Source organism: Aulonocara stuartgranti (assembly GCF_965226115.1).
Source record: "Aulonocara stuartgranti genome assembly, chromosome: 20".
NCBI classification, from domain to species: domain Eukaryota; kingdom Metazoa; phylum Chordata; class Actinopteri; order Cichliformes; family Cichlidae; genus Aulonocara; species Aulonocara stuartgranti.
Window position 1 is genome coordinate 31,249,077 of NC_138956.1, and position 26,292 is coordinate 31,275,368.

A 26,292-nucleotide genomic window follows, 5' to 3' on the forward strand; every position below is an offset into this window, starting at 1 on the left:
CTAAAGTGGTGCTCATTTGTGATGCTTTTAAATTCACCACCAAATATATATCCATGTTTAAGTTTAGGTTTTTTGTAAATTATGCCATGTCCGGTGTGCATAGTAACAAAAACAAACACCCTCGTTAATTGTAACTGTTGGTACTGAGACAGAGAAGGGTACAAAGGTCAAATATAGAAGAGAAATATACCAGTGCTGTTTTCTGCAAGTTGTATTTGATGGCCAAACTACCAAATCATAAAGACATGGTAAGTGACAAGCTTTGTAATAAAATAATCCACAGTACAATAAAACAATTTTTTTCTTATAATAAAAAATAAATTAACTTTAGTTTCTAAAAAGAACAAACAAACTTTACTTTGAGCTTAGAACTCAAAGAAGATTTGTGACATCTACATTAAAGAGAAACTTGTCATCTAATCATATACTGGTAAGTATGTACCCCTTCATTTACCATCAGATGTCACAAATTCCTGCATCAAATCATCAAATTCCTGCAGGCAGGAACATAAATTTTGTTAAATATTTAAAAATCACTTTTAAATACAGTTTGTAATGAATGAGTGAAATCCAGCCTGCCTGCCCCACAGGGGCAGCATGTGTGTACATGACAGTATCGTCAGCATAAAAATGTATTTTCGCAGGAATGTTCTTTACTAAAGCATTCATAAAACAAGGCAATAAAATAGGCCCCACAATAGAGCCCTGCGGCACACCCTTAGTTAACTTTAGGGTTAACAAATTTAGGGTCCTCTACATAAACACAGAGTTCAATTTACAAAATAATTTCAAAATCCTTTAGCCTAACAGCCTCAGGACCAAGAGTAGCATTAAAGTGCTTTTTTCAGGGGCAATCCTTGAGCCACTGAATCAAATGACTTAGATCCAGAAACAAGACAGCACAGTGTACTTTCCTGCCCACGGCACCTATGAGATCATTTATCACAGTTGTAGCAGCAGTAATTATACTGTCCCTAGTCGTAAAACCAGACTGAAAATAACCTTAAAATGTAAGCAGATTAAAAACTTTTATAATAGCAAACTTACCTAAGATTCAAAGATTTCAGGATGATCTCCACCTTTAAAGAAAGGGAGAATAGAGGCAGCTTTCCAAATATTAGGTAGGGAGCTGGACTCGTATTAAAAATGTGAGCGATTGGCTCGGCAATGATATCAGCTGAGATCTTTAAGATATAAGGATCAGGATCGTCTGGAAATCATGGTGTGAAGAAGAATAGTAAAAGTAAAAAAATATCCCCAAGGATGGCACAATTAAAGAAAACATGTTTATTAATTATCATCACAACATTAACATCAGCACAGTTCTCCCTTTTTTGTTCTGCTCATTTGAGTGCAAACAACATTGTTAAATAAAACATGGCAATAAATTAAAAATTATGTTATTTACAAGCAAGCAAACCATTTTAGCATCATTTACGCTCTGCACTTCAATTACAACATAAAAATATACTAATTAGTTGTACAAAAAAAAAAGATTCAGTGCAAACAGCTTGCTGTAGTCAGTGAAGACTGAAATTCCCATTTAGCATACAAAATTAATTATGGCACCCTGGATACTGACATATTAATTACATAAGAGAAAAGTAACGCCTTTTTAAAACTGAAACAATGTGGTCATGTTAGCTGCTGATTTTTCACAGTCCACCATCACACCACTAGTGAAATGAAATATGAGGAGTGTAGCATCGTGAAGCTTTTCTTTGAAGGTGCAGTACTAATACTTATTGACAATATTCAAATTTGGATGAGTAGTGTGTTGATTTGATCCCTTTTTTTGTTGTTGCAGTGAGAAGTGAGGGGGCCCTGGATTAGCTGACATGAAAGGTGGCGGCTGGACGCCGGTCACCGGGGTATTTTCAGTTATGGCTTTAGGTCACTGTTACAGTGAGTCATCATGCAATGCTGAAGCGTGGCCGTTGCTGGCCTGCCCAAGTGGCCACATTAGAGACTGTGCATTCTCCTGTGAACAAACAGCCTGTCGGGAGCCCCGGCGGAAGGCTCGGCTGCAAATAACCGGCACTCCTTTGTGGTCGTTTTGACCACGCTCCACAAACAATAACAACTCAGGGTCCGCACAATGAGACAAGGACAGATTTAACATCAGACACCACGGGTCATGCTAAAATAAACTACCACACCACCTCCGCCGTGCTGGGATGTAGCTTCGAGGTGACGCATAAACAAATGCACAAACTTGCAGACGTCTGTTTTATGCAGTCTAGCCAGCAAACTTAACCGTAACCGTACAATTCTCAAACTCTGTTTAGAAATAACTGTTTAAGGAGAGTGTGACCCAAGTCCTGAGTGAAAATGCTACGTCAAATTCCAGTTCTTAGATTAAAAACTAATTTACTATTTAAGATGGAACTGGAAATTAGACCAAATTCCTTTGAAAAACCAGTGATACAGCTACAGATGTCTAAATGAGTTAACTTTCCAGTGTAATTTCCTAAATATAGAACAAATTGGACCTGTAAAATTCACTGAAAGCTGTTTGTATTTTGCATTTATTACATTCAGACTAAATGGTTTCAGGTATATTAATGTTAGGGATGTTTTTAATGCTGACAGGACAACTGAAACCAGTCTAAGCTGGTCAGTCTAATCCATCCCACAATTTGTTTCAGGTGCTCTTCACAATAACGATCAATCAATCTGTCCTTTCATGAAAATACATGCAATTAACACAGTTTTGTTGTTGTTGTTTTTTTTAAACTGACACAAACTCTCCCAACCAGTAAACAATCTGTCCCTGTCGACTCAGTCTACATTTGACATTTCTAACAAGAGTTTTTCAGAGAAAATTAAAGGGCGTTTATCTGTATTTGATTCTCTGGTCAAGGTGCAGGTTTGCAGTTCAAAGAGAGGAAAATCTTTGTGTTTTCCCGCAAAAAACAAATCCTGAGACCTCTCGGAGGAGACCTTGGTTTAAGAGGTCAGCTTGGAGTAATTGGGTGGAGAGAAGCGTCTGCGCAGGTACTTGAGGATGTACAGGGGCAGACAGCTCACCAGCGTGATGACAGTCACTTTCCACAGGAACGATACGGTGGTGATGAAATAAATATCTGACACAAAAAAGAGGTAAAGGTAAGATCGTTGTCATAGGATACAAACAGACATGTCCCACCATCATACAAGAGTTCAGGAGGGAAAACATTTTTCTCTTTTTTCTTGTTCGCACCTGCAACTCAGCAGGTGTTAAGAGTTCAGTTCTGACTTCTTTATGTCTGGGCTACAAGCTGATTGTTGTTGTTTTAGGGTGTCTGCAGGTACAGAATTTTAAATACCTTTTCAATGCCACTTTGAATGAAATTTAAGACCAGACTTTTAATCAAAATGCAAACTTGCAATAGAAATGCACATAAATAAAGTCTAAAACACATTCACACACAGTGCAGTTTGCTTTTTAAGTATTTCCAGACACTGACTTCAACCATCAACAGCAGCTGTTTTTCTTTTTGTCCTTAAACATCTTCCCAGTTTCACACACTGAATGCTGGCTACCAAGGTCTTTTTCATCACCTTCAGAATTTCAGTATTGCAAGACTTGGTGCTCCCTCAGGGTCAATGGGTATAAAATGACTTTTCCCCTTGTCTAACCTTGAGCCTAACCACCAGGGTTTGTTTGTTTTGTTTGACAATTTTTTAAGTGGTGTTTTAATTTTTAGCTAATGCTAAAAGCTAAAAGCTAACATGTACTAATGTGTCAGTAAAGTGGTGACACCGCTAAAAAGACTGAGGAAACTCCAACCTATGTTTAAGGGAATTTAATAGTTTTGAAGGTGTTTTAATTAAAATGATGCATATTATTATTCTGTTGTAATTTCACTCAGTTGTATACAGCATTTGTATTCTATTTTTATCCTATTGTATATTTTATTCTACTGTATATAGTATTTTATTTGATTCTATTCTGTACAGTTGTGTACAGTATATTATTCTTATTGTATTCTCATTTTTGCTATATAACTTTACACTGTCCACTTTCTGCTGTGACAAAACAAATTTCCCACATGTGGGACTGATAAAGGTTATCTTATCTTATACTCATGGGTGTAGAGACAACGGTTACAGCGTTAGAAGGTGATGGAAACAATAAGAGGATTTTCAGACAGGATGTGGGGTTATAAAGCTACATCATTTTTGTACTTCAAAACTATTCTTTGTGCAATGAAAAAAGGAAATGAGACCATGATGATCTCAGAAAGCACGACCACACTGAAACACACTTAATGCGTATAATGCTTCTGCTTTCATTTTTGCATCAATAAGGCTTTGAAGTAGCCTCTATGCTGCTCATTGTTCTTCAGCAGGCCAAACTACTTCCTATTGTTTTTCTAACACTGGCATGCACTTATACCTCACACACACACACACACACACACACACACACTGCCTTACATCACACCATCTGCACACCTCGCAGTTTACAATTTTATGGTATACATTTTCCATATTTAAAAAAGAACACAATTTCCTTCAGGAGTTCTTGACCAAGTCTTTTTGAGTTAAAGCCATATGGGTACAGAATGCTTAGAATGCAGGAGACAGAAAAATAAACCCTGGAAAATGTCCAATTAAAAGTGTAAACTGCACATTCAGCAGAAGAATAGGCTTTAAAATCTATTCTAGTCTGACTTGAAGAGGGAGAAAACGTGTACCAAAAGGGTATTCTTGACCACATGCCAGTCATGATCCTCAGTGGTCGAGGTTGCAGGCTGAAAATGGAACTCCACACCCCACATAAAGCTCAAAATAAGACCTTGAAGAGCCCTTGGTCACAGTATTGTGTATGTCACGAATCTTAATATGGCACAACTAAAAATGCCTTATTGTTTGTCAACTAAAGTAAATGTGTGGGTGCAACAGGGCAATAAACTGTTGTTCTATGAATGTTTTTCTTTTAGATTTTTAATGGCTATGAATTTATTTATTTGGTTGGAACATTTTTTTGGGTAATATTCTCTAACACACCTTTGCTGTGATAAACACATAAACCTTGGAAGCTCACAGGAAACTAACTGGACTGTAGGCATTTCCTCTTTGATACTACAGCATGCCTGACTGTCGTCCACACCAGGAGAATTTGTCAATACAGTCAGCTTTGGACTTCCTAATATTCAGCATACCGCTGTTTATTATACACTAGAGACACAATATGAATGAGCGGGGTCTCTGTACTGCTGACGTACTATTTCAAGGTCAGCAAAAAAACAAAATAACACTGTAGTGAAATCAATTCAGAAATGAATGCATTTTCCTTTGCTTCCCCATGAATTAGACAGCGCTTCAGCCTGAAAGTCACTCTTTGTCTGATAAAGGCATCTGTGTGTGATCGTGTTAACTTACCGATGAACTCGTGCAGGAAGACGAGCGAGGCGATATAAGAAGCCAGGCTCAGGAGCTCGGCAACTATCATGAGCCAGTGCCATGTCTGAATGGTCAGAGCCACCATCAGTAGCTCAGTCAGGATAAGAGAGGTGAACGAAATGGCAACGATATGGACAAATTCGGACTCGAAGAGCAGCATTGCTCCATACATGATGATGCTCCCTGTGGAGGAAAAAGAGGCCTTAATGTAATTAAAGCTTAAAAATGTGATAATTTAACTTGATCCACCTCCTCAGCTCATCCACAGTTTGAAATAAGCTGTTTACCATTACACTGATACAATTTGTTTTTATTAAAATAATGACAATGAAGATATAAAATATTTATGGTAACCTCATCGTATAACAATGACAATAATGAAACTTCTGCTTTGAATAAAAGGAAAACTGAGGTGCTTAGTTCAAACTGAGAATCCAAATGGGGGTGTCTGCATGTTTGTGTGACTACAGTGACTTTGAATGTGCACCATTGTTCGTGACAGGAGGGCTGGTCTGAGTATTTCAGAAACTGCTGATCTACTGGGATTTTCCCAAACAACCACCTCTAGGGTTTACAGAGAATCGCCCGAAAAAGAGAAAATATCCAGCGAATGGTAGCTTTCTAGGATAAAATGTAATGTTGATGTCAGAGAAGAATGGCCAGACTGCTTCGAGTGACAATAAGGGAAGAGTAACACAAACAAGCACTCGTTACAACTAAGATATGCAGAAGAGTATCTCTGAATGTACGACACGCTGACATGCTAAGAACAGACACGCTTTGATACCAACTAAACTTCATTTACATGTCACTGCCTAGCTGGGTACTGACGATAACACCAGTGTACCATCCTCTACATTGCGGAGGACTATAAATACCTTGGAGTATACATAGACAATAAACTGGACTGGGTTAAAAACACCACTGCACTTTACAAGAAGGGCCAGAGTCGTCTCTATTTTCTGAGGCGGCCGAAGTCCTTCAACATCTGTCGGGCAATGCTCAGGATTTCCCATCAGCCTGTTGTGGCCAGTGCTATCCTCTATGCTGTTGCATGCTGGGGCAGCAGGTTGAGGGTTGCAGACGCCAACAGACTCAAACTGATCCGTAAGGCCAGCAATGTTGTGGGGATGGAGCTGGCTTCCCTTAAGGTGGTGTCGGAGAGGCGAATGTTGTCCAAGATAAAGACAATGTTGGATAATACCTCCCACCCACTCCACGACATGCGGGCTAGCCACAGGAGCACATTCAGTGAGAGACTGAGATTACCAAAAAGCACCACTGAACAACACGGAAAATCATTCCTGCCTGTGGCCATCTCTCTGTACAGCTCCTCCATCTAACACACTGTAAACACTGCAATAGTTACAGCCTTTTTGCACATGCTCTTTTCTACTATGTAAAATTCCTGTCAATTCTTGATTTATAATCAGGGGTGCACATAAGTGGTCCGCAGGTGCGCATTCGCTGTCAAAATAAAAGACGCGCACCAAATGACAAGTTGCAACGCGCGTTCACGCACTTATAAAAGGCAGTGTTTTTGTCCGCTAGAGTGGGATTTTCACGGCATATTCTGCACCACATCTCTGCGCGTTCATCATTTATTTGAAGCCAGCTCACCTCCCGCAACCACTTTTCCGAGAATACGCGCTTCTTTTGCAGTTCCGACTCCTTCTGACATTTCTTTGAAGGTGATTGCTTAAAGGCGCTTCTTCAACATCTTTAAGAGTTCTAAACAAATGTCTGTCCTCCTCCAGAAAATCTTATGTACGCAAACGCGCGTTGTGACTTCTTATCTGGTGCGCGTCTTTTATTTTGACAGCGAATGCGCACCTGCGGACCACTTATGTGCACCCCTGTTTATAATTGCAATCACCTCTGTCAATCCTTGATATTAATTATTGAGTGATTTGTATATATTGTGCTATTTCTTAAATTTCCTAAATCTGTAACATATTGTTAAATAGTCTAGTCTGTTTCTGTTATTTATACTGGAGCAACTGTAACCACATAATTTCCTTGGGGATTAATAAAGTATGCTGATTCTGATGCTCGATAACAAACCATCATGTCACAAAGCTCAAATGCTGTGAACATCGCAACGTGTTCACTGTACTCAATGTTCTCCAAAGTCAGCAGAGATCAACCTAATAGAGAACCTTTGCAATGTGGATGTGGAGAAATGGGAGATTCAGCAACTGTTTATTTACTTTATGTTGTCTTGTCAATATGTACCAAAAATCTCAGAGTAAAGTTTTCAGTGCCTCGTTGAACCATCGCAGTAAAGAATTAAGGTAGGCTGACAAGGTGTACCTAATAAAGTGGCCAATGTGTTTGGCTTATTACAGAGACTAAAAAAAAATTAATTAATCGAAATATTAATTTAAAAGAGAAAAATTTGCTCTTATATAAGAAGAACAAAGCCTACTTCATTACCTCCTTAAAACACCATTACATTTAGGCATTTCCTGCATATTATGGTTGTTATGAGAGATTTTCCAAAGTAATCTTTGGCCAGTAACAGTAGCACTCTTCTATCTAATAGAATCATGCCTCCTTTAACATACAAGCATGAATAGGACCGAGAAGAATGATACAAACACACAGAAGTGGTTTGCAAAAAACGCCCTTACCACTGCTTGGATATACAGTGTTTCGACAGAAATAGACAAAAAAGGTTTCGGGGTGTAGTTTAGAATGCCCGCGTAAACAGCTTTCATTGCAACGGTCCATGTCGGAAAGTTACCTCAAGTTTTTCTTTAACAAAGTCCCTAAAGAAAAGAAGAAAGTGTGTGGGCTTTTCAAGAGTGATAAGTCATGAACCTAAGCAATATATCTTGTTTGTTTGACGGGGAGTGACTCATCAGTCTGCCAGTGTAGACGTCTTGTACAGATACAAACATTTAAACAAACATATGACCTGAAATACAGCTTAGATGTTGTAAAGTACTTAAAAATTAAGTATATTTAGAATTACTGACTCATTGCCAGCAGTTTGCACAAACTCTCTCTTACCTTGATATATACTTATTAAAACCCATAATAGGAACGTCTTGAAAGATAGTGGTCGACCCTGTGAAAAGAAGACAGTGCGTTCATATTCACCGATTCAAAGCTACGTGCCTGCACAGCAATAGTTAATTTGCGAACATTTACTAGATACCTTCAAAAGATCCTTATACAACTCTGGGTATAGCATGGCAACCTCTGACTTAACATCTTTGTCCAACACCAGGGAGAAGACAGGGAACATGGTGTAGATAGTGGAATAGCTGAAACAGACAAAAATCGAGTGTGATGAATACTTCCCAGATAAAATGTCACGTGTACAAATTGGTTGAAATCTTTCATTGTAAGATTTTGCATATTTTCCCTTTTAAACATTTCAATAGTCTTAACACAGAGGAAATGCCAGGGACACAAGGCAGCTAAATGCTCTCTTGATAAGTCATCTCCATTCAGAGCGTGTATCTTACCCAATAATCAGGAATCCTTGGTAGAGTGGGACTGAAGCAAAGTAGAAAACAGAGGAGAAAACTGCCTAAAGAAACAGAAGAAGAACAAATGAGAAACTCTTATCTGAGATTTTTCTCATTTCAACACCCAAATGATATTATAAGCAGTATTGGAACATTGACACACTGATATTTGAACTCCATGACAGAAAAAACACCATACTTTCATTAAAGGAGGCCTTTTATACTCATTTTTAATCGAGTACTTTTGCATGATTCACATTTTAAGGGTAACTGCTTTGGCCATCCTTAATATAACCATCCACCAATTCTAATAACATTTCTATGGAAAAAAAATGGGAAAGTGTAATACGCCCCATTAAAAGAAACCCAGCTTAAACATTAACCTTCTGTGGGAACACAAAAATCAAAAGGTGACCACAAGGACATCATTCTAAATCAAACTACTGCAAATACTTGGACTACAATGGTAAATTCTACAGTTTAAAATGATGAGATGTCAATTAGTCAGACAGCTGCAAACTGGAGAGGTCACAGCTCCAGCTGTGGTTGGTGTTATTGTGAGACATGCGGAGGAAGGCCTCCCCAAAACCCCAAAGTCCACGATACAATGAGTCATGGGTTGCCCCTCCACCGCGGGGGCTGATGTTGGACTGGGACATGGGAACTAGACAGACTTGTTAGGCCTGGTGGGGGCAGTTTAGAAGGGCACCACAGACTGCCTTCTCTGAGTCATCATGCATCCCGCCCTTTCAAGACCACCCCTGAAACCTCTCCCTGCCTCTCCCCAAACTGATGCTCTCTACATTTAGATTTTAGGTGCTGTGAGTAAGAACAAAAAACACCTCCCTGCATTAACTTTAAGGCTGCATACACTTTTTTTGCAGTGTGGTTTTGGCTACAAACAAGCAGAAAAGGGCCAAACCGATTAGCTAAATTCAAACACTAAACACAGTCCTTTTGCTTGTAATCATCTCAACCTTTTTTTGACATTATGCAGTTGAGCATGGGAGTAAAGAAAATAAAGAAAAGAGAAATATCTCTAGATCACTGAAGTTTACTGTTTTTAGAAGGTTAAATTTAATTCACAACATACTGAAATATCTTGACATCCTGATTACCAGCACAATATTTAACACAGAAAAAAGCACCCTCTCAAGTGTGTGGTGCATTACCTAAATTGTTACAACTGGAGACTGATAAAGGAGTAAAATATAAAGTAGTGACAGTTTTGCAAACTAAAACAAGAAACTATCCCACAGCAAGTGGAAAATACTTGTAGTTCTAAGTTATTCAGCTTGATGTTTACATGACTCATGCACACAAACCAATACGACACTGTGTATTTGTTAGTCTACCTGCATGGTGCTGATGCACAGGCTCCTGTGGATGACAAACTGGCTGAGGGCCGCAGACCTTTTGTAGCTGTTCCGCCCATGGACCATGAGGAGACGGCCTAAATGTTTAAACTGAGTCACCGAGAAGTCGGCAGCCAAAGAGGCCTGCTTTCCTTCCTGCCAAACACACAGCAGAGGACACTGAGGACATACTGCGCAAAGACTGACCTGAAAAGCATGCTTTGAGTATTGTGAATTGATTTTGTACAAATAAAACATTTTTTTGGGGGGGGGGGGAAACAGACTGAAGGTACAATAAGCATAAAGTTCATAATTAGCAATACAAATTTACAAAAAGCAGCATTGCACATAATAAGTCACCTGTTTAAAAATCGAGCAAATATTCATGTTTGAGATGTTAGAACCAGAGGATTTTCATAGAAGAACTGCAGATTTTCTGTTATTAAACCTTTAGCTTCCTCTCTGACAAGCAGCCCAGGAATAACTGTGTAGTTTTTCACCTTTTATTTACCATCATAAGATTATGTTTGGAACATACAGAAAAAATGTATTTAAGATGCCAAGTCCATCCTGTGAGTGCACCATCTTCCTTCCAAAATCCAAATGGGTTTTCAGCTTTTTATGCACATTAGTCTGAACGAGTTTGTCTATGCAGTATGCATGAAATGAGAGAGTTAAGATCTGGCAATGATGCCCCCTATCCCAACAATCTTTGGGATAGGGGGCATCATTGCCAGAATGGTGGTACTGTAGTAAGCAACCATTTCCTCACAGTAAAAGGTTTCTGAGTTCCAGCCTGCTGTCATTTGTTTTCATGTTCTCTTTGTGCCTGCATAGAATCTCCCCTACAATCCAAAGTTGAACATGTTAGCTTAGATCAGTGGTTCTCACTGCAGAAAGGACAACGATGCCACGCTAAAAATATGGAGAAAAAGTTGTAGGAAAAACTTGATTGACTGTGGTGTGAACTTTCTCAATTTGGACATAGCAGAAGAAAAACCTGAGAATCACAGAATCTGCATTGGTGTGGATGTGAGTATGCATGGTTGCCTCTGATAGCCCTGTCTCGGACTTGTCATCCTTTACCCAGCCTCTCGCCCCAATATCACCTGGGACAGGCTTCAGCTGTGTGAAACCTTATACGGATAAGCAGTTAAGAAAAGCGATGGACGATAAATACACAGAAGATAGCGGAAAAGATAAATTGTGTACATCAGTGGAGTCGTTTGGTACAGGGCCACGAGAGTTGAGGCCCGGGTGTGAAATTATGGTTTTTATCGTTTACCCGGTTTCCCTGGGTCTTTTCCCGTGTTGTAGTTGTGTGTCTTATTTTGAAAGAAATGTTTACACGTTACCACAGCAACCAAAGAGCATTAAGGGACAGAGAGGAGGATGTTACTCTCATTGTTGTTGGCGCATTTCAGGAGGACGCCGTTAATAAAGTTACACAATTACACAGTGAATTCGCGTTTATTATTATATTTACAAAATACCACAGTTTTTGTCTTGGTCGTATCATTTTATTTTGTTGTATTTATGTGCGACACCTTAATGGTCTGACATTAAACCGGTCTGTAGTGCAAAAAAGGTTGGGGACCGCTGATGTATGTCACCTACAGCATCTTTTAGTTTGCAACCAGATTTGTAAGTTTGTTTCTCTTCATAATAAAGATAAAATTTACAGTCAACTATTGAGCAGTTTTTAACTTTTAAGGTCAGCTGTACTAAACTCCATATTTTAATATGCTTATTTACTTTATGTTAAAAAGTAAAGAGTAAAGACTAAACCAGGAGCACAGCTGCACCGTCTGCTGTCGGTAATTCCACTGTTGTCACAAATACAAGGATCCATGTCTGAGCATACTAACCAACTTGACAGGCAACTTTCAGAGAGAACAATGAGAAGTAGAAGAGACGGGCTGATGGGAGATTCTTACTTTTATGTTAAATATACAATACAAAGCACAAAGCATCCTGTCATTTTGTTTCCTCTATTCACACAATAGTTCCTCAAAAAGAGGAATCATCTGTGTGCATGTCCTTTTACAACTCTCTGAATGTGAGAGAGATCTTGACAGGAAACAGAAAGCAAAAATCTGTGCGAGTGGCACGTCAATGTGAAGCGATGAGATGGAGAGTCTTACTTTCCCCTCCACTCCCACGCCACAGTCCGCTTCCTGGATCATGCTGACATCGTTTCCTCCATCCCCTAAGAGAAAACAAAAGCCATAGAGGTGTCAGGATTCACATCAGTGACTCACCAATACAAACTTTTAGTGAAAGTATCAAGTGCATGTTCACAAGACACTCCCTTAATTTGGCCTGATTAAGAGATCCAAGCTCCTACAAGTTCACTGGGTTGCAATTTAGAGTAACGCATATATATATATTAGGGGTGCAACGATACACAAAATTCACGGTTCGGTTCGATACTTTGGTGTCACGGTTCGATATTTTTTCGATACAAAAAAATGTTCATGCCTTTTTAATTTGTCATTTATTAAAATTATAAATATATATTTTATCTCAAAAGTACAGTTTTTAAATTTAATGTTGCTGAAACAACAAAGTAATAAATAAATAAATCTATCTGATCGAGAAATCACTCATCTTTGGAAAAGAGAGTTTATTACAGAGAAATGGCTCTTTCCAAAATAAAAGCTATACTATACTCTTCTTCTGGGCTATATTCTCAGCAGCATATTATACATATCAGGTCCCCTTAAGGAGAATCATGTGCTAACGGCTGTCTAAATGACTCGGATAAAGTTTGTAGCATGCGTGCTTGTTGTTTTTGTCTGCTTCCACTTGCAGTAAATGTGCAGTCATATTCATTGTGTTCCCACTAGTGCTGTCAGCGTTAATCTCGTTAAAATGACATTAACGCCATAAGGCGGCAAATCTCCGTTAACGATCGTCCTGTGCGTGGGGCTAGACGGCCAACACGTTAATGAGCTAACTGCGCTAACGCACTAGTTCCCACCAATTGAGCATTGTGGCACGTCCTACATACTGTTTTACTTTTGTCCATGATGCGCTTACCATCAGGGTCATACGTCACATGAAAACCAAGATGGTTCCAAACGCCAGATCTGAATGAGAGTGGGGGAGGTTCAATTTTGGGTAGCGTTGAGGCAGTTGCCATGTTGCAACGAGCTTAGCTTCTGTCTTGCTAGCTTGCACTGCGCTCATTGGATCTGCACTCAACAGTGCAGCCTAGGCGGAGTAGTCGAACGCAGATCCACTGAGCTCTCAACACAGACAGCATCGTCAGAAGAAAAGTTGATAAAATAAATAAAAGAAACTGTATTGTTCGATACATATGCGTACCGAAAGCACTATATCGAACGGTTCAATATCGATACGAGTATTGTTGCACCCCTAATGTGTGTATGTAATTAATATGTATGTACAGACAGACAGACAGACAGACAGATAGACAGATAGACAGATAGATAGATAGATAGATAGATAGACAGACAGACAGACAGACAGATAGAGAGAGAGAGATGTAGATTTATATATAGAGAGAGATATAGCTTTTTTCATTATTATTCATTATTATAATAGCATAACAACATTATAAAGTTGGAAACACATATTAAAACTAAAACAAACAAACAAACAACAACAGCAAAAAAACAGTGCAAGGAAGAACTTTAAACAAATGAAAAACATGCTGGCCCAGTTTAAATTTTCCACTCACCTACTGCACAGGTGAGTTTGCCTGTGCGCTCTTGCAACAGTCGGACTATCTGAGCCTTCTGAGTGGGGGTGCATCGGCAGCAAACCACAGCGGGACACTGGCACGCAAGCTCCATGAACTCATATTCATAATACTTCAGACAAACCTGCAAGAAAACCAGCATAATGGACAGATAAAACACTCAGGCACCCACATTTAACTGCTTTCAGCTGTGGCGCTCGAATACCTCCACTCAACTTACAGTTTAGCTCCTATTGTGGTTGAGATAGTGACTCTAACCACAGACACCACTTCCAGAGTGATATATTGTGCACGCTTCATGCAGAATATATGTCAAAGTTTCATAAGGAGATATAAGTTAATGGGATGTGGGTTAGACAGTCTGAGTGGCACACTTACCTCAAGCGAGTCCCCCGATATCACCAGAGCGCAGTCATGCTTTCTCCTGAAAGCGTTGAGCTCCAGGTGGGCTTCCCCTCGTGTTGTCACCTATACCAATAGCAACCACATTGTTAAATGCACTTGTATGCCCCAACAAAACACTCTAATGTAGAATTATCACAGGGGAAAATCTGCCAGGCTTTGCATGTTTGTCTCTCTGTTATCAGACAAAAGAAGGGAAGCTTGTCTCTCTCCAACTGCAGCAATGACAAATGTTAGAGCAACCAAACACCTAGCTGACATTCAACTAGCTAAATACACTAGAATTCAGTCACACAACTCACGAGTGTGAGTTGTGTGACTGAGGGGGCGACCGTGGCTCAGGGGGTTGGGAAGCGCATCTGTAACCGGTTCGATCCCTGGGCTCTCTGTCCTGGTCGTTGTGTCCCTGGGCAAGACACTTCACCTACCGCCTACTGGTGATGGCCAGAAGGGCCGATGGCGCGATATGGCAGCCTCGCTTCTGTCAGTCTGCCCCAGGGCAGCTGTGGCTACAACTGTAGCTTGAGTGTATGAATGTGAGAGTGAATGAATAGTGGAATTGTAGTGGAATTGTAAAGCGCCTTGAAAAGCGCTATATAAATGCAAATGTTTAATTTATTAAACAGCACCATGTAGCTACTGAATAGCAAGTATAATTCGGCATATAGGTTCCTATCTCTACTTGTGTTTGAAATAAAATTGGAGTGACAATTAAATGTTTCTGTGGAGCCTACAGGCGGATATCAGGTTGATGTAGGGAATAGAAGTAAAGAGCAGGATAAGCCTGAAACTTCACTCAGTTTAAAACCTTACTGTTTCCAACCGTCAAGTTCCACTTTATATCCACGCCTGTCCATCCTTGCAAAATATCTTTAGTTACGATTATTAATTGAGAGGTCAGAATCAAATACTGGTGACACAAATTGAGCATCTGACCACATGTGAAATATTGCTATACTGGTGAATAACTGCACGATTTCTTTTTCTTGCAGAACAAGATGATGTCACAGTGAAAGTGAGCATTTGGATACAAAATGTGCAGCACAAAGCAGATGAGAAGAGCACAAAGACATAGGAGGTTCAGCCAAGTAATCAACTAAAAGACACCGCACAGACTGAAAATGCAACTGTTAGACAAGTGCATAAAATTTTACCATAAATAGATTGTGAATTCTTGAGTTTAGGCCAATTTTGATCTTGTACCTCAAGTACAGTTACATGTTTTTGCCACATGTAATTACTCAGAACATTACGTCAAAGCGACTTTGACATTTTCCCATGAAAATATAAGTAGTTTTTCTCTGAGTCCAAGTGAGTATATTTCATTAAATTCCACCAAAGGTATCAAAAGCTATTGCATTTATGAGAACGGGAGTGACACACGACCTGAAAAGGAAGTAACTGAGTCCACAGATGCAGGCAAGGCTGGTACAAAAAACCTTAAAATTGTAATATTAGAAAATATTAGAAATATTAGAAGATTTTAATATCACAAAAGCTGGACTGTAAATGACTGAACTGAAAGAACATAAGATCATTCAGATTAAATTAAAAAGTAAAATTATTGACCCTTTTAGCTGAGCACTGTGTCTTAAAGAGGCATGTGTTGACACGAAAAAGGCATAAGGTAATTTCACCCTATTGTAAAAATGTTTTTATACTTACCACAGAGGAGGTTAAAATGAAAATTATGCATATGCAAATTATTCAGGGTTTGTCCTTACATTTGCACACAACTAGCCTGTAGTGTATTGTTGATGTATTACAATGCAAATATTAAAAGGGTGTGTTAAAAGAAAAATGGAAAGGGGAAACGGGATAATATCCTGCATAAAAAAAATTGAAAAAATAAACAGAATTTCTTTACAGTTGTGTCAGGTTCAAATATAGACTCAAATTCTCCAAAAATTCAGCACTGACAAGGCATGGTGTTAATCTGTCAACAAAAGCTATGCTCTGGAATGAATATCCTTCAACCACTGACAATTCATACGTCAGTCCAGTTCAGGCCATTGGTGGCCACCAGGAAACTAATCCAGATGTGTGTGTAGCAGGCCCAGTCAGCACACCCCCGTCCCCCGGTGACAGAGGTTTTTAAGCACTGCCAACCATTGTTATTCTCTTCCAGTAACCACAGTTGTACGCAAGTTCTAACCTTCCTATATGGCAGACGCTCCTTCTGCTCTGGCATGGATCCAGAGGTTAAGGCAGAAGGGGACTATCAAAGCAGCTACAGTGCCTGAAACCTGCAAAACAAATTAGGAAGTGAGCCCTCTGCATGTTCCCTCTGGGAGTGGTTCAGCTGGTTTCTCCTCTGTTTGAGCGAAGGGCTGTTTGTTCTCTTTGACAGTGGCTTGGATGCTTTCACTGGTGGGAGGTGATTTATTCAGCTGTGGATGCTGGCTCGGCCTGCATGCGTAGCTGTGTTGGGCTGTATGACCACTAGCTAATGGGCCTTGGTCACAGAGCCTGGATGCCCGTGGGTTGACAGATTCAAGAAACTGTCAGGGCAGCTTTGAACTGACATCAGCCCTGGAGTAAAATCAACTATTACCCACTAGATATGTGCACAAGAGAAAGACGGGTCTGTTTCTTGGACTTACTGGTCTGAAGATATGAATGTCCTGGTTGCGGGTGATCAGATGGGCGTTCTTAGCAGTGCACGTGGCCGTTTCAAGCTTGTCTCCGGTCAGCATCCAAACCTACACAGGAAACAGAGACAGAAATCCCACTCCAGTGTCTTTAAACCCAGATATAAGACTTTGAGAATCATCTTGATAATAAAAGCCTGTAAAGATTGCTCCACGGGCTTTTAAGACAAAGCCTGTGGAGCAATTTTACCAATAAAAACAGTGTTAGTTTAGATCTTGTGCTTCAAACAAAAATAACACAAGTCATCACACAGACTGGTATCACAGCATCCAAATTCTTTCTCATTAGTATTTTGGATCTTGCATATAAGAGAATTGACATGACTGATTCATCAATATCACAAAAAAGGTTTGGGGGGGATTTTATCCTCAGATCTTGACATTTCTGACTCCACCCAAACACAGCTGAATTTCATTTTAACAAATTACATGAGTGGTAACTTTTAAAAAGCAATGTTCTGTTCGTGTGGTTTATTTATAAAACACACACATTTATTTTTTTATTGGATGACTTTTTAAAGAAGAAACTGACTCCATGTTCAGTAGTTTGTCAAGAGTTTTGGAAAACTACATAGCCGCTGATTTTTAAAAATTTTTAAATGCCATGACCCAAAGAAATTTGACTCTATTTCTGTCTGCTGTACTAAAGCAGAGGATGAAAACGGGCTTAGAGTAAAGACTTAAGACTGTAAGTTGAATCGTTATCATATTTGTTGCCATGGTCACAATAAACCGGAGAAACTGAGATTTGTTACTTTTTCTGAAGTTTAGTTTAAGTGCCTCTTGTTTACCTTTTGGTGTGAAACATATGAGCTACGCTTGTGCTTTAGCACCTATGAAGAGCATACTGGGAAAGAGCATCCTTTTCAAAGACTGACGCTGTGTCCACACTAATACGTTTTCGTTTGAAAACGAATCTTTCCTCTCCGTTTTAGCCTTCCGTCCACACTGAGACAGCGTTTTGAAAACGCTCTCCAAAGCGGATACATTTGAAAACGCTGTTTTTGTGTTACTCGCAGCAACAACTCCACCTCATTGTTAGTCCATTTAAAAAACTCGGTGCTTTTCCTCAATATTTTGCGTTTCAAAAGACGTTTCAAAGAGCCAGAAAGTAAATAAACGGCTGACAGAAATGAGGTAGGTCGAATCGTCGTGCGTTTCACGCAAGCACAGTACTGGAACGTAAGCGTTTTTGGCTGTTTCAATGTGGACGCACAACTCTGTGAAAACGACTGAAAATGATAGTGTGGACACGGAACGTTTTCACGAAAACGCCATTTTCAAATCTATCCGGGCTAGTGTGGACGTCGCCTGAATTGAACATCTAAAATAACTAAAGTGTCAGTTTTAAAGTTTAAGGGATGGAAAAAATGAAGGCTGTATTGAGATACATACAGCCAATATGAAAAACATATGTGCTTGTCTTCTTAGTTTGTTGCTACTGTGCACTGTAAGGCCATTTACCCACTCCACCCCACCCCACCCCACAGACCTTGATGCCTGCATTGCGGAGGATCTCCAGAGTGGGCCTGACATCAGTCTGGAGCTGATCCTCCACCCCAGTCAGACACAACAACTCCATCTCCATCTCAAGACTCTCAATCACTGTGGCCACCTTCAGAGAGCGGTCATGGACGCTGAGCTTGGCCTGCACGTACCGTGCCTGGAGAGTCGTAGTGGGAGGATAAGAAAGTTTAAATACTGTGAAATTACTGCAAGAAGTGAAACAGCCAGGAATAAAAGAAGAAAACAGGAATGTGGCTGTCAGCCAGGAGAGTCAAGAAAAACAAATAAGGAATAAAATGAGCTAGGAATATGTCATGCATTGTGCATACATAAGGCCAAATTTGCAGTCTACCTACTATATACCATCCTAAATGCACTGATACTTTAAATACAAAAATAGCAAAATACAAAAATCTGTGTATAAATGTAAACTGTCAAGCAGCCCTGAAAGCTATAAATATAGCTTTGTTAAACAAAATAGCTATACATACAGCACACTGTACTTACAGCATACAGGACAGACATAATCAATCAGTTAACGCCCATCTTTAGCATTTCAGCTCGAGGGCAATTTGTGAGTGAGATAAAGCAAAAACAATCTGAGTGTGACTCATACAGAAACATAAACTCTGTGTGTGACTCAGTTGGTGACTCACTGCTGCCCACCAGCTCTGCTCACTCAATTATACACTTCAGTAATAGGCCTGGGGCTAACAACTGCAGGGAAGACAGCCATGCCCTGCTCAAACAATGAGGGGGCCTGGTGTATGTGAGGAACAGTGGGGTAGAAATACTGAAGGGGGGGTCAGAGGTTAGTCTAATTACCCAAGGACACACTTTGACATTTAGAAATGCTGAACATGTCTCCTCCAAATATCAATATCATGTGTAATGCTTGTCAGTCGACAGATGCTTAATGTAACTTGAGCATGTTTTACTATCACACTGTTGAAACTGTAATGGCTTTACTAGACAGGGACCAAACAATGCATGTATAACAACGCTCGTAAACCTAAGCACACTTCAACAGCCCCATCTTCTCATACTTGAATCTGAAACCCAACTCTGAGCTCTGTCTTAGATTGCTGTAGGTCAATTTCATGGAGGGCTGTTACCTCAAAATCCTGATACTGCTCCTCTGTCAGCGACTTTTTGGAAACCACGAGGACTCTCAGACCTTCCCTCGCCATGTTCCCACACTAGAAAACACAGACAACATCTGCATGTGATCTAAAAGTTTGTGATTTACTATTAACAGGAATAAAATCAGTGTCATCAGGTATGCGGCATGACTCGTGGGAAACATAGAAACATACCTCCTCCTCCAGCCAGTCGTTATACTGGACGATGCCTGACATCACCACATCGGCACCTTTCATGTAGAAAGTGATCTCTCCTGTTGATTCATCCTAGAAAAACATTGATTTGTGCTTTATCATGTGCAAACGGTACATAAAATTGTATTTAATATTTGGTACAATGATTACCCAGCCGTGCTTCTCGCAGGGGGATTTCTACTCAGCGTGCACAAGCCAAAGTGCACGTGCGCCATTCTATTATTTAGTGTTGCCTAGAAATTCATAACTTATTTTGGTATCCACAAGAGAGTTTAAAAGTGTTTGAAAATATTATCAGGAGGAAGTCAACTTTAAAAATCCCTGGCTTCCTGAGCAATATCCCAGCCAGCAATAATAAAGTTAGTCATCCGACTTAGTCAGAGGTCACAAGGTGAGGTTTTTCTCAGATTATACACTTTAGCACAAATCTGTTTTTCGTTTGTTTTCCTTGTTAAAGTCAGCACCAAGCAAGAATCAACATCATAGCAACAACCACTGACCTACATTGACTGTAATTGAAAGTAATTTCTAAGCAATAGAGATGTGAGGAAATCAGTACATTTCCTTTGTATCAAAATATATTGAGCAAGATGGACAGCAGCCACTACTAACACTAACAACTAGTAATAATATTAATTTTGGCACTCACTCTGACTATAATTCCCATCCTTTTGCTCTCATAAGTGAAGGGAAATATCTGAAGGATTGTGAAGTTCAGTATTTGGCCAGTAGGGGTCCGCAGCTGCATGGATGACTGGTCTCTTCCTACAAGTGTAAGGCCGACGCTCTCAGTCCACTGCACCAGCGACACCTATCAAAAGCACAGTGTAAAGGCTTTAGTGAGCGGTCATTAAAATGCACAACTGACACTAAATATATATAGAGCACAATAAGAAGGCAAAATATGTAGCTTTTAGCTAATAACACATATTTCTACCAAATAAAATATTATCATCATTCAAGAACCCATTAAGAGAAAGTGACCTCTGCCTGGGTCATTTTATTATTTTCATGGCAAAAGCATTGTCAATATGATGTTCCATTACTTGAATTACACAGAAAACAGCGAAGGCCACTTTGAAGTAGACTGTCAGAGAACATCAATAGCTCAAGCATTTTCAGCACTTAAGACTATTGATTGAAAAACTGGGAAGATGTCCATTTCTTAACTGAAAATATAGTTTCTGCTTGTTCCTTTCTGAAGGACACAACAGACGACATCCATTAATACAATAGAAGCATGTGTGCGGGGGTGGTGTGTGTGTGTGTGTGTGTGTGTGTGGGGAGAGAGAATGAGGGGAGATGGCATTGCCCAATAACTTCCAGACTAGAAACCAGATCACATTCCCAATTCATCATCCATCTTCTGCCAGGACGAACAGCAGAGAAGCCAAACAGATGCAGATAAGAGACAATAAGGGAGACTGCTCTGCTCCTACAACAACTTTAAAATCACAGATTCTGGGATACCAAAATTACTTATTTTGGAAATATGCACCACATAGCCTAAAAATGTCTGACCAGAAACGCTTTAGCGTCATCAAAGCTCTGACTACTGAAGTGTTTGTCATACAGGTTGGGAAGTATGAAGATTATGCTTAGTCAGAGTCTAGAAATATTCACTGTGGAGGAATTTTGGGATCGGGTGTCTGCCACAACAGCACTACCTTATAACAGAAGCATCTGAGTTAGCGGCCCATTTGTAACTGGACTGAATAATGCTTGACCCAGATGGCTTGACTCACAAACACCACATGGCTGACATGTTCTTTATGAGCCAGAAAGCAAAGTGATTCAGATTTCACTCCTCGTTGAACCAAACCATACAAACGAACATTTATTAAAATTTTAATAAATGTTGAACAAAAAAAAAAAAAGAAAAAAAAAAACTACTTTCATCTGCATGCGGATGGTGGCAAACTGTCAGTTTACATTACAGTAGTAGAAACCATACATTTAACAGTCACTGACATTGCATCTAATGTGCTCACACACAAAACCAGATCTATAAATAAGACTTCCTGAAAGCTGTTGCAAAGCAAACTGAATCTGCCTCGATTGTATCAAACTGACTGAATGCAACTTTCAGGTCTCAGCAACTCAAAGCCAACTGTTTTATCCATTGTGACCTAAAACAATAAAACGGCTCCATTTCCTACCAACAACGCAAACCACCGATGCCAGACTTTTTTCTTTTTTCTTTTCTGGTGACCACCACATAGTGTATTGGGTGCTATTAAAATGCAAAAAAAAAAAAAAAAAAAGGAAACTCAGAGGGGGCTAAGTGCAATGGGCTGAGGAGCACATTAAGGAAATCCGTATTTACATGGCAGGAAATGGATCGAGTCGAAGTCCGCAGCCTTTTTCCTGACGTTCAAAAGAATTCATACTGATCAAGGATATCAGTGTGGACTGCATTTCTGTGAGACTCTCCCTATTCAAGAAATACAGACACTCTTGTAATGGCCTTGACCAAAAACACAAACCTACGCATCTTATATGCTTAGAAATCTGCTTCCCTGTTTTGCTCTTGGTCTTAGGTTTGGGTAGAGTAACTACATTTTAAACATTTCAAACTGAAACATCAAAAAATAAGAGTTCAGCTTTATATATTAACATATATCATCTGATGAATGAATAATAAAGGTCTAATCACACTTTCAACTTCAGCACGTTGATATGAAAACAGTCTTTTAGAGTCATCGTTTGTGTACGGATCAAAGTGAGGTGTCCTGCAGGTTTTACATGTGTCCTTGATCCAACACAGCTGATTCAAATGGCTAAATTACCTCCTCAACATGTCTTGAAGTTCTCCAGAGGCTTAGTAATGAACTAATCGTTTGATTCAGGTGTGTTGACCCAGGGTGAGATCTAAAACCTGCAGTACACCGGCCCTCGAGGCCTGGAGTTGGACACCCCTGTTTTACACAATAATAATGTGCATATCATTATATGCCTTATAGGTTTTTATAAAACAGCATTTTCTTGGACTGGATACCTCATCTGGGCTGGATGCCTGGTAGACTCTGCAAGTGTCTTCGTAGTGCTGCTCGGCCTCGGCCTGGTCCGTCACGCCGTTGGACTCGTACACGGGTGTTACGTTGTGCACCAGGGCGATGGCCTTCACAGCCTCGTGAACTCTACTGCTGATGGTTTTTCGAACCTTAGTGGCTGCTGGAGCCCTGGAGGCTGGAAGGTCATGGGTGGGCTGAAGAGAATTCGAGAAGGTACTGTTAGTGCAAGAAGAACAAAGAATATAAACGTTTTAACAGACTTCTTTTATGTGAGTCTTTCACTGTTGCCAGCTGTCAAGAGAGGGGAAGTATTCTAGCCAACAGAGCTAATTATCAGTACTGTCAACTTAAAAAAAAAAGATCAAAAAACCATGGGCCACTAGTGACTGAGAGTTTGTGAGGAAGCTGCATTAACACTTGAAATGTTTCACAGACTGAGGAACTAGCTTCTTCATTTCAACAGTTTCCATTATCGCTATGTTAGCAGCCTGTAAACATAACCAGATGTGTAGAGTAAATATGAACTATTTGCTTCTGCATTGTGAATTTGCTATTTTTAGAAGGCTGCATGTTCTCAGGGTTAATGATGGTGTCATTAAAGGAGTCCGGTCAGTGCTTCGCTTGTGGGCTAATCCTGTTTCCTGCTCTACTAACCTCTGGTGTCAAGAGGGATAAAGAATGTCATTTGAGGTCAGGAAGCATTCAGCTGAACAATAATCACAAACTAATACATTTTGTAAAAAAAAAAATTGCTTTTTTTAATCCTTTCAAGAGCTTTTTAAATTTGAATCTCTTCTTCTGAATACTGGGACACAGTTTGCTCAATTTAGTCACTTTTTCTTCTTAAGATACACATAACACCTTTCACCTGCGTGTAGGCACTGAACACATGGCTCTGTACTTCATCCATTGAGTCCATCCCATATGCCACAGTTCCAAGATGGAGCCGTCTGAACACCATTTCATTTTGGGTAAGAGTTCCTGTTGAAAGTTACATTACAGACATTTAAACAGTAAAAGTTATCACGCTTGACAGCACAAATTATGACCCTATTGTAGAGATTCAATTATCTAACTAACAAACAACAATCAGTCACCTGTAACAGCCACATATGGTGACCAGAAAAATGCCAGAAGCATTTGACACTACACACAACCTCCGTATCCTCACACTTACTTTAAAAGCATTTCTGCCAGTATATCAAAAAGACTTCAGGGGACTTACACATACATTAGTGTGACCTGAAGACCCCACTGGCCTTATCGCTCTCTGGATGTGGAAATGGCCGATCATTTTATTAGGCATGAGGGCTGTAAATCTGACGAGTAACACCTCCTGCCTGTGGAGGTTCACTGGTGGAGGTGTTATGCTCTAAAGGTGTGTATAGATGAGAGACTTTGATTTTTTATGATTTAAAGGTCCTGTAAGTCTCAGGGAGCAAGAAACCCACCGCATAGCAACGCTGCAGGGTAGGAAACAGCTAAACTCTGTCTTACAGAATACCTCCTAGGAAAATCCTCACCACTTTATCCTCTCGTGTTACTGCTCAACTAGGTCAACAAAAAACGGTATGCTAGGTTACCCGTTTTGTCAGTCAGCAGGTAGGAGATCCGTCCGAGCTGTTCAGGTATGGTGCTTGCCCTCACCACTGTCCCAGGGATCTTTGAGTCTTTCTTAATCATCCAACTGAAAACCATCTTTCCCATATCCAGATTTACACGCAAACTGCATCAGATAAAACAAGGAAGCACGCAATTTTTCATTCCTCACATGTAAATATAACATAGCACTGCAGATGCCATTAAAAAAAGAGCGTTAAGTCGGACCTAATGGGCACAATGTGGGAGAAGAGCAGCAGGAAGCGAAAGATTTGCAGGTACCAACGGCCGGCGAAGTGCTGGAGGGCCACCATGACCAGTGACACCACAACCAGGGCTCCAAACAGGATTTTAGTCAAACAGTTCACCTCTAGGTCAAACAAACCAACCTATAAGAGAAGCAAACATAAAGCATCTACTTACTGTAAATATAAAAGATCTGTGTACTGACAAAATGCAAATGTAAATAAGTGAAGCAACAAATTAATTTATCTGAATAATTAAGTTAAATCCAATCACACATATACTGTATAAAAAAAACACATACTAGGAAAAACACCTTCATGCAATTAAATGATCAGACTTCTGTCTTCCAGCTCTGGCTTACACTACTGTACCTTGTGCCTAGGGTTGGAGGTGTTCATGACACTGCGCAGCTCCTTGCCTGTGTAAATCACGACCCCCACCACTGTGCCTGGAGTAAGTGAGGCAGAGACAAAAAAAAGACCAAAAAAAACGGCCTCAGGGCAATATAGTAAAGGTACAACATAAAACACAGCATGTCAGGAAGACGTTTTCCAGACTTATAATCTTGACATGAATAGATTTTTCCAAATGAAGAATGACATTTTGAATGGAGGACGCAGATTTCTAATTGCTTAATGAACAACACATGCTTGTGCCGGTTAAAGTGGATTCACTCTCCCACAGACGAAGCACACTTTCTTTACAATTATAGTTAGCGGTGCCTCTGCTTTTTTAGAAAGGGCTACCTCATTGGGCTTTTTTCCAGAGTGTAGATTTGATTAGATACACCATCAAATCAACAGCTATGAAGGATCAGTGCTTTAGTGAACACGCAGGTCCTGGTTACTTGGATATTAACAGCTTTATAGATGCACCACCAGTCAGATATTTACCAGAGGCAATAACAGTGCTCGCCCACAGGGTGTTTTCAATGCTGAGGCTTTCATTAACTGGTGGGTCTCCATCTTCCTGTAACAGTTGATACAACAGACATGCAGAATGATTACTAAGGACAGAAACCAGCTCGTCTCTGCTTCTCCTAATTGAGCCACAGATAACCTATTAATCGGTTTTATCATTCAATGTTTTAGTAGTCAGCTGAGACTGAAGAAGTCACTTGGATGAGTGACGAAACATTTCTCCCACAAAACGCTACGTCAGATGAACAGAATCAACTTTTGGAGATTTACTTACCTGGATGATTGAGCATGCATCAAGACATTCAATGTTTTAGAACATATAACACAGCAAGCGCTAGGGAGTTAAATTTGGACTCTTTTACTTGTTGGGGTGTGCTATATGTTAAGAGTTTTGCAGGATTTCAACTTTTTATCGATGTAGCTGAGTGATTGTTGCGGTGGGGTCCTCAAACGCTTTAAGGAAACTCATTTTTAAGTCTGATCTAATATCTATTCAACCATTTATCAAATTCAGGATTGCTGAAACTGGAGCCTAATCCAGCTATCACTGGGCGACAGGCGAGGTACAATCTGGAGAGGTCACTATTGTATCACAGCTCCTGATCTAAAATAAGACATTCAACAACTTAAAAGTGTCACTTTCACAGTTTTTATAGATGAAACCA

At 39.9% G+C, this 26,292-nt stretch overlaps 1 protein-coding gene across 2 annotated transcripts in view; it reads right to left on the minus strand.

The window, feature by feature from the left end:
• Positions 1-1,272: 1,272 nt before the first annotated feature.
• The window catches only part of atp9a (ATPase phospholipid transporting 9A), a 66,148-nt gene continuing 41,128 nt past the window's right edge, over positions 1,273-26,292 (minus strand). For both annotated transcript variants that reach the window (XM_082517504.1, XM_082517503.1), the window contains 20 exons: positions 25,601-25,676; positions 25,079-25,155; positions 24,690-24,850; positions 24,446-24,588; positions 23,731-23,843; positions 22,847-23,056; positions 20,498-20,659; positions 19,828-19,920; positions 19,627-19,710; positions 18,498-18,668; positions 16,958-17,056; positions 14,331-14,420; positions 13,932-14,076; positions 12,370-12,434; positions 10,226-10,381; positions 8,868-8,932; positions 8,555-8,663; positions 8,407-8,464; positions 5,371-5,574; positions 1,273-3,086 (listed from right to left, as the gene is read on the minus strand). In XM_082517504.1, the coding sequence (XP_082373630.1) occupies positions 2,950-3,086; positions 5,371-5,574; positions 8,407-8,464; positions 8,555-8,663; positions 8,868-8,932; positions 10,226-10,381; positions 12,370-12,434; positions 13,932-14,076; positions 14,331-14,420; positions 16,958-17,056; positions 18,498-18,668; positions 19,627-19,710; positions 19,828-19,920; positions 20,498-20,659; positions 22,847-23,056; positions 23,731-23,843; positions 24,446-24,588; positions 24,690-24,850; positions 25,079-25,155; positions 25,601-25,676 (2,418 nt within the window). In that variant the 3' untranslated portion in view covers positions 1,273-2,949. The remainder of the gene's footprint in view (positions 3,087-5,370; positions 5,575-8,406; positions 8,465-8,554; positions 8,664-8,867; positions 8,933-10,225; positions 10,382-12,369; positions 12,435-13,931; positions 14,077-14,330; positions 14,421-16,957; positions 17,057-18,497; positions 18,669-19,626; positions 19,711-19,827; positions 19,921-20,497; positions 20,660-22,846; positions 23,057-23,730; positions 23,844-24,445; positions 24,589-24,689; positions 24,851-25,078; positions 25,156-25,600; positions 25,677-26,292) is intronic.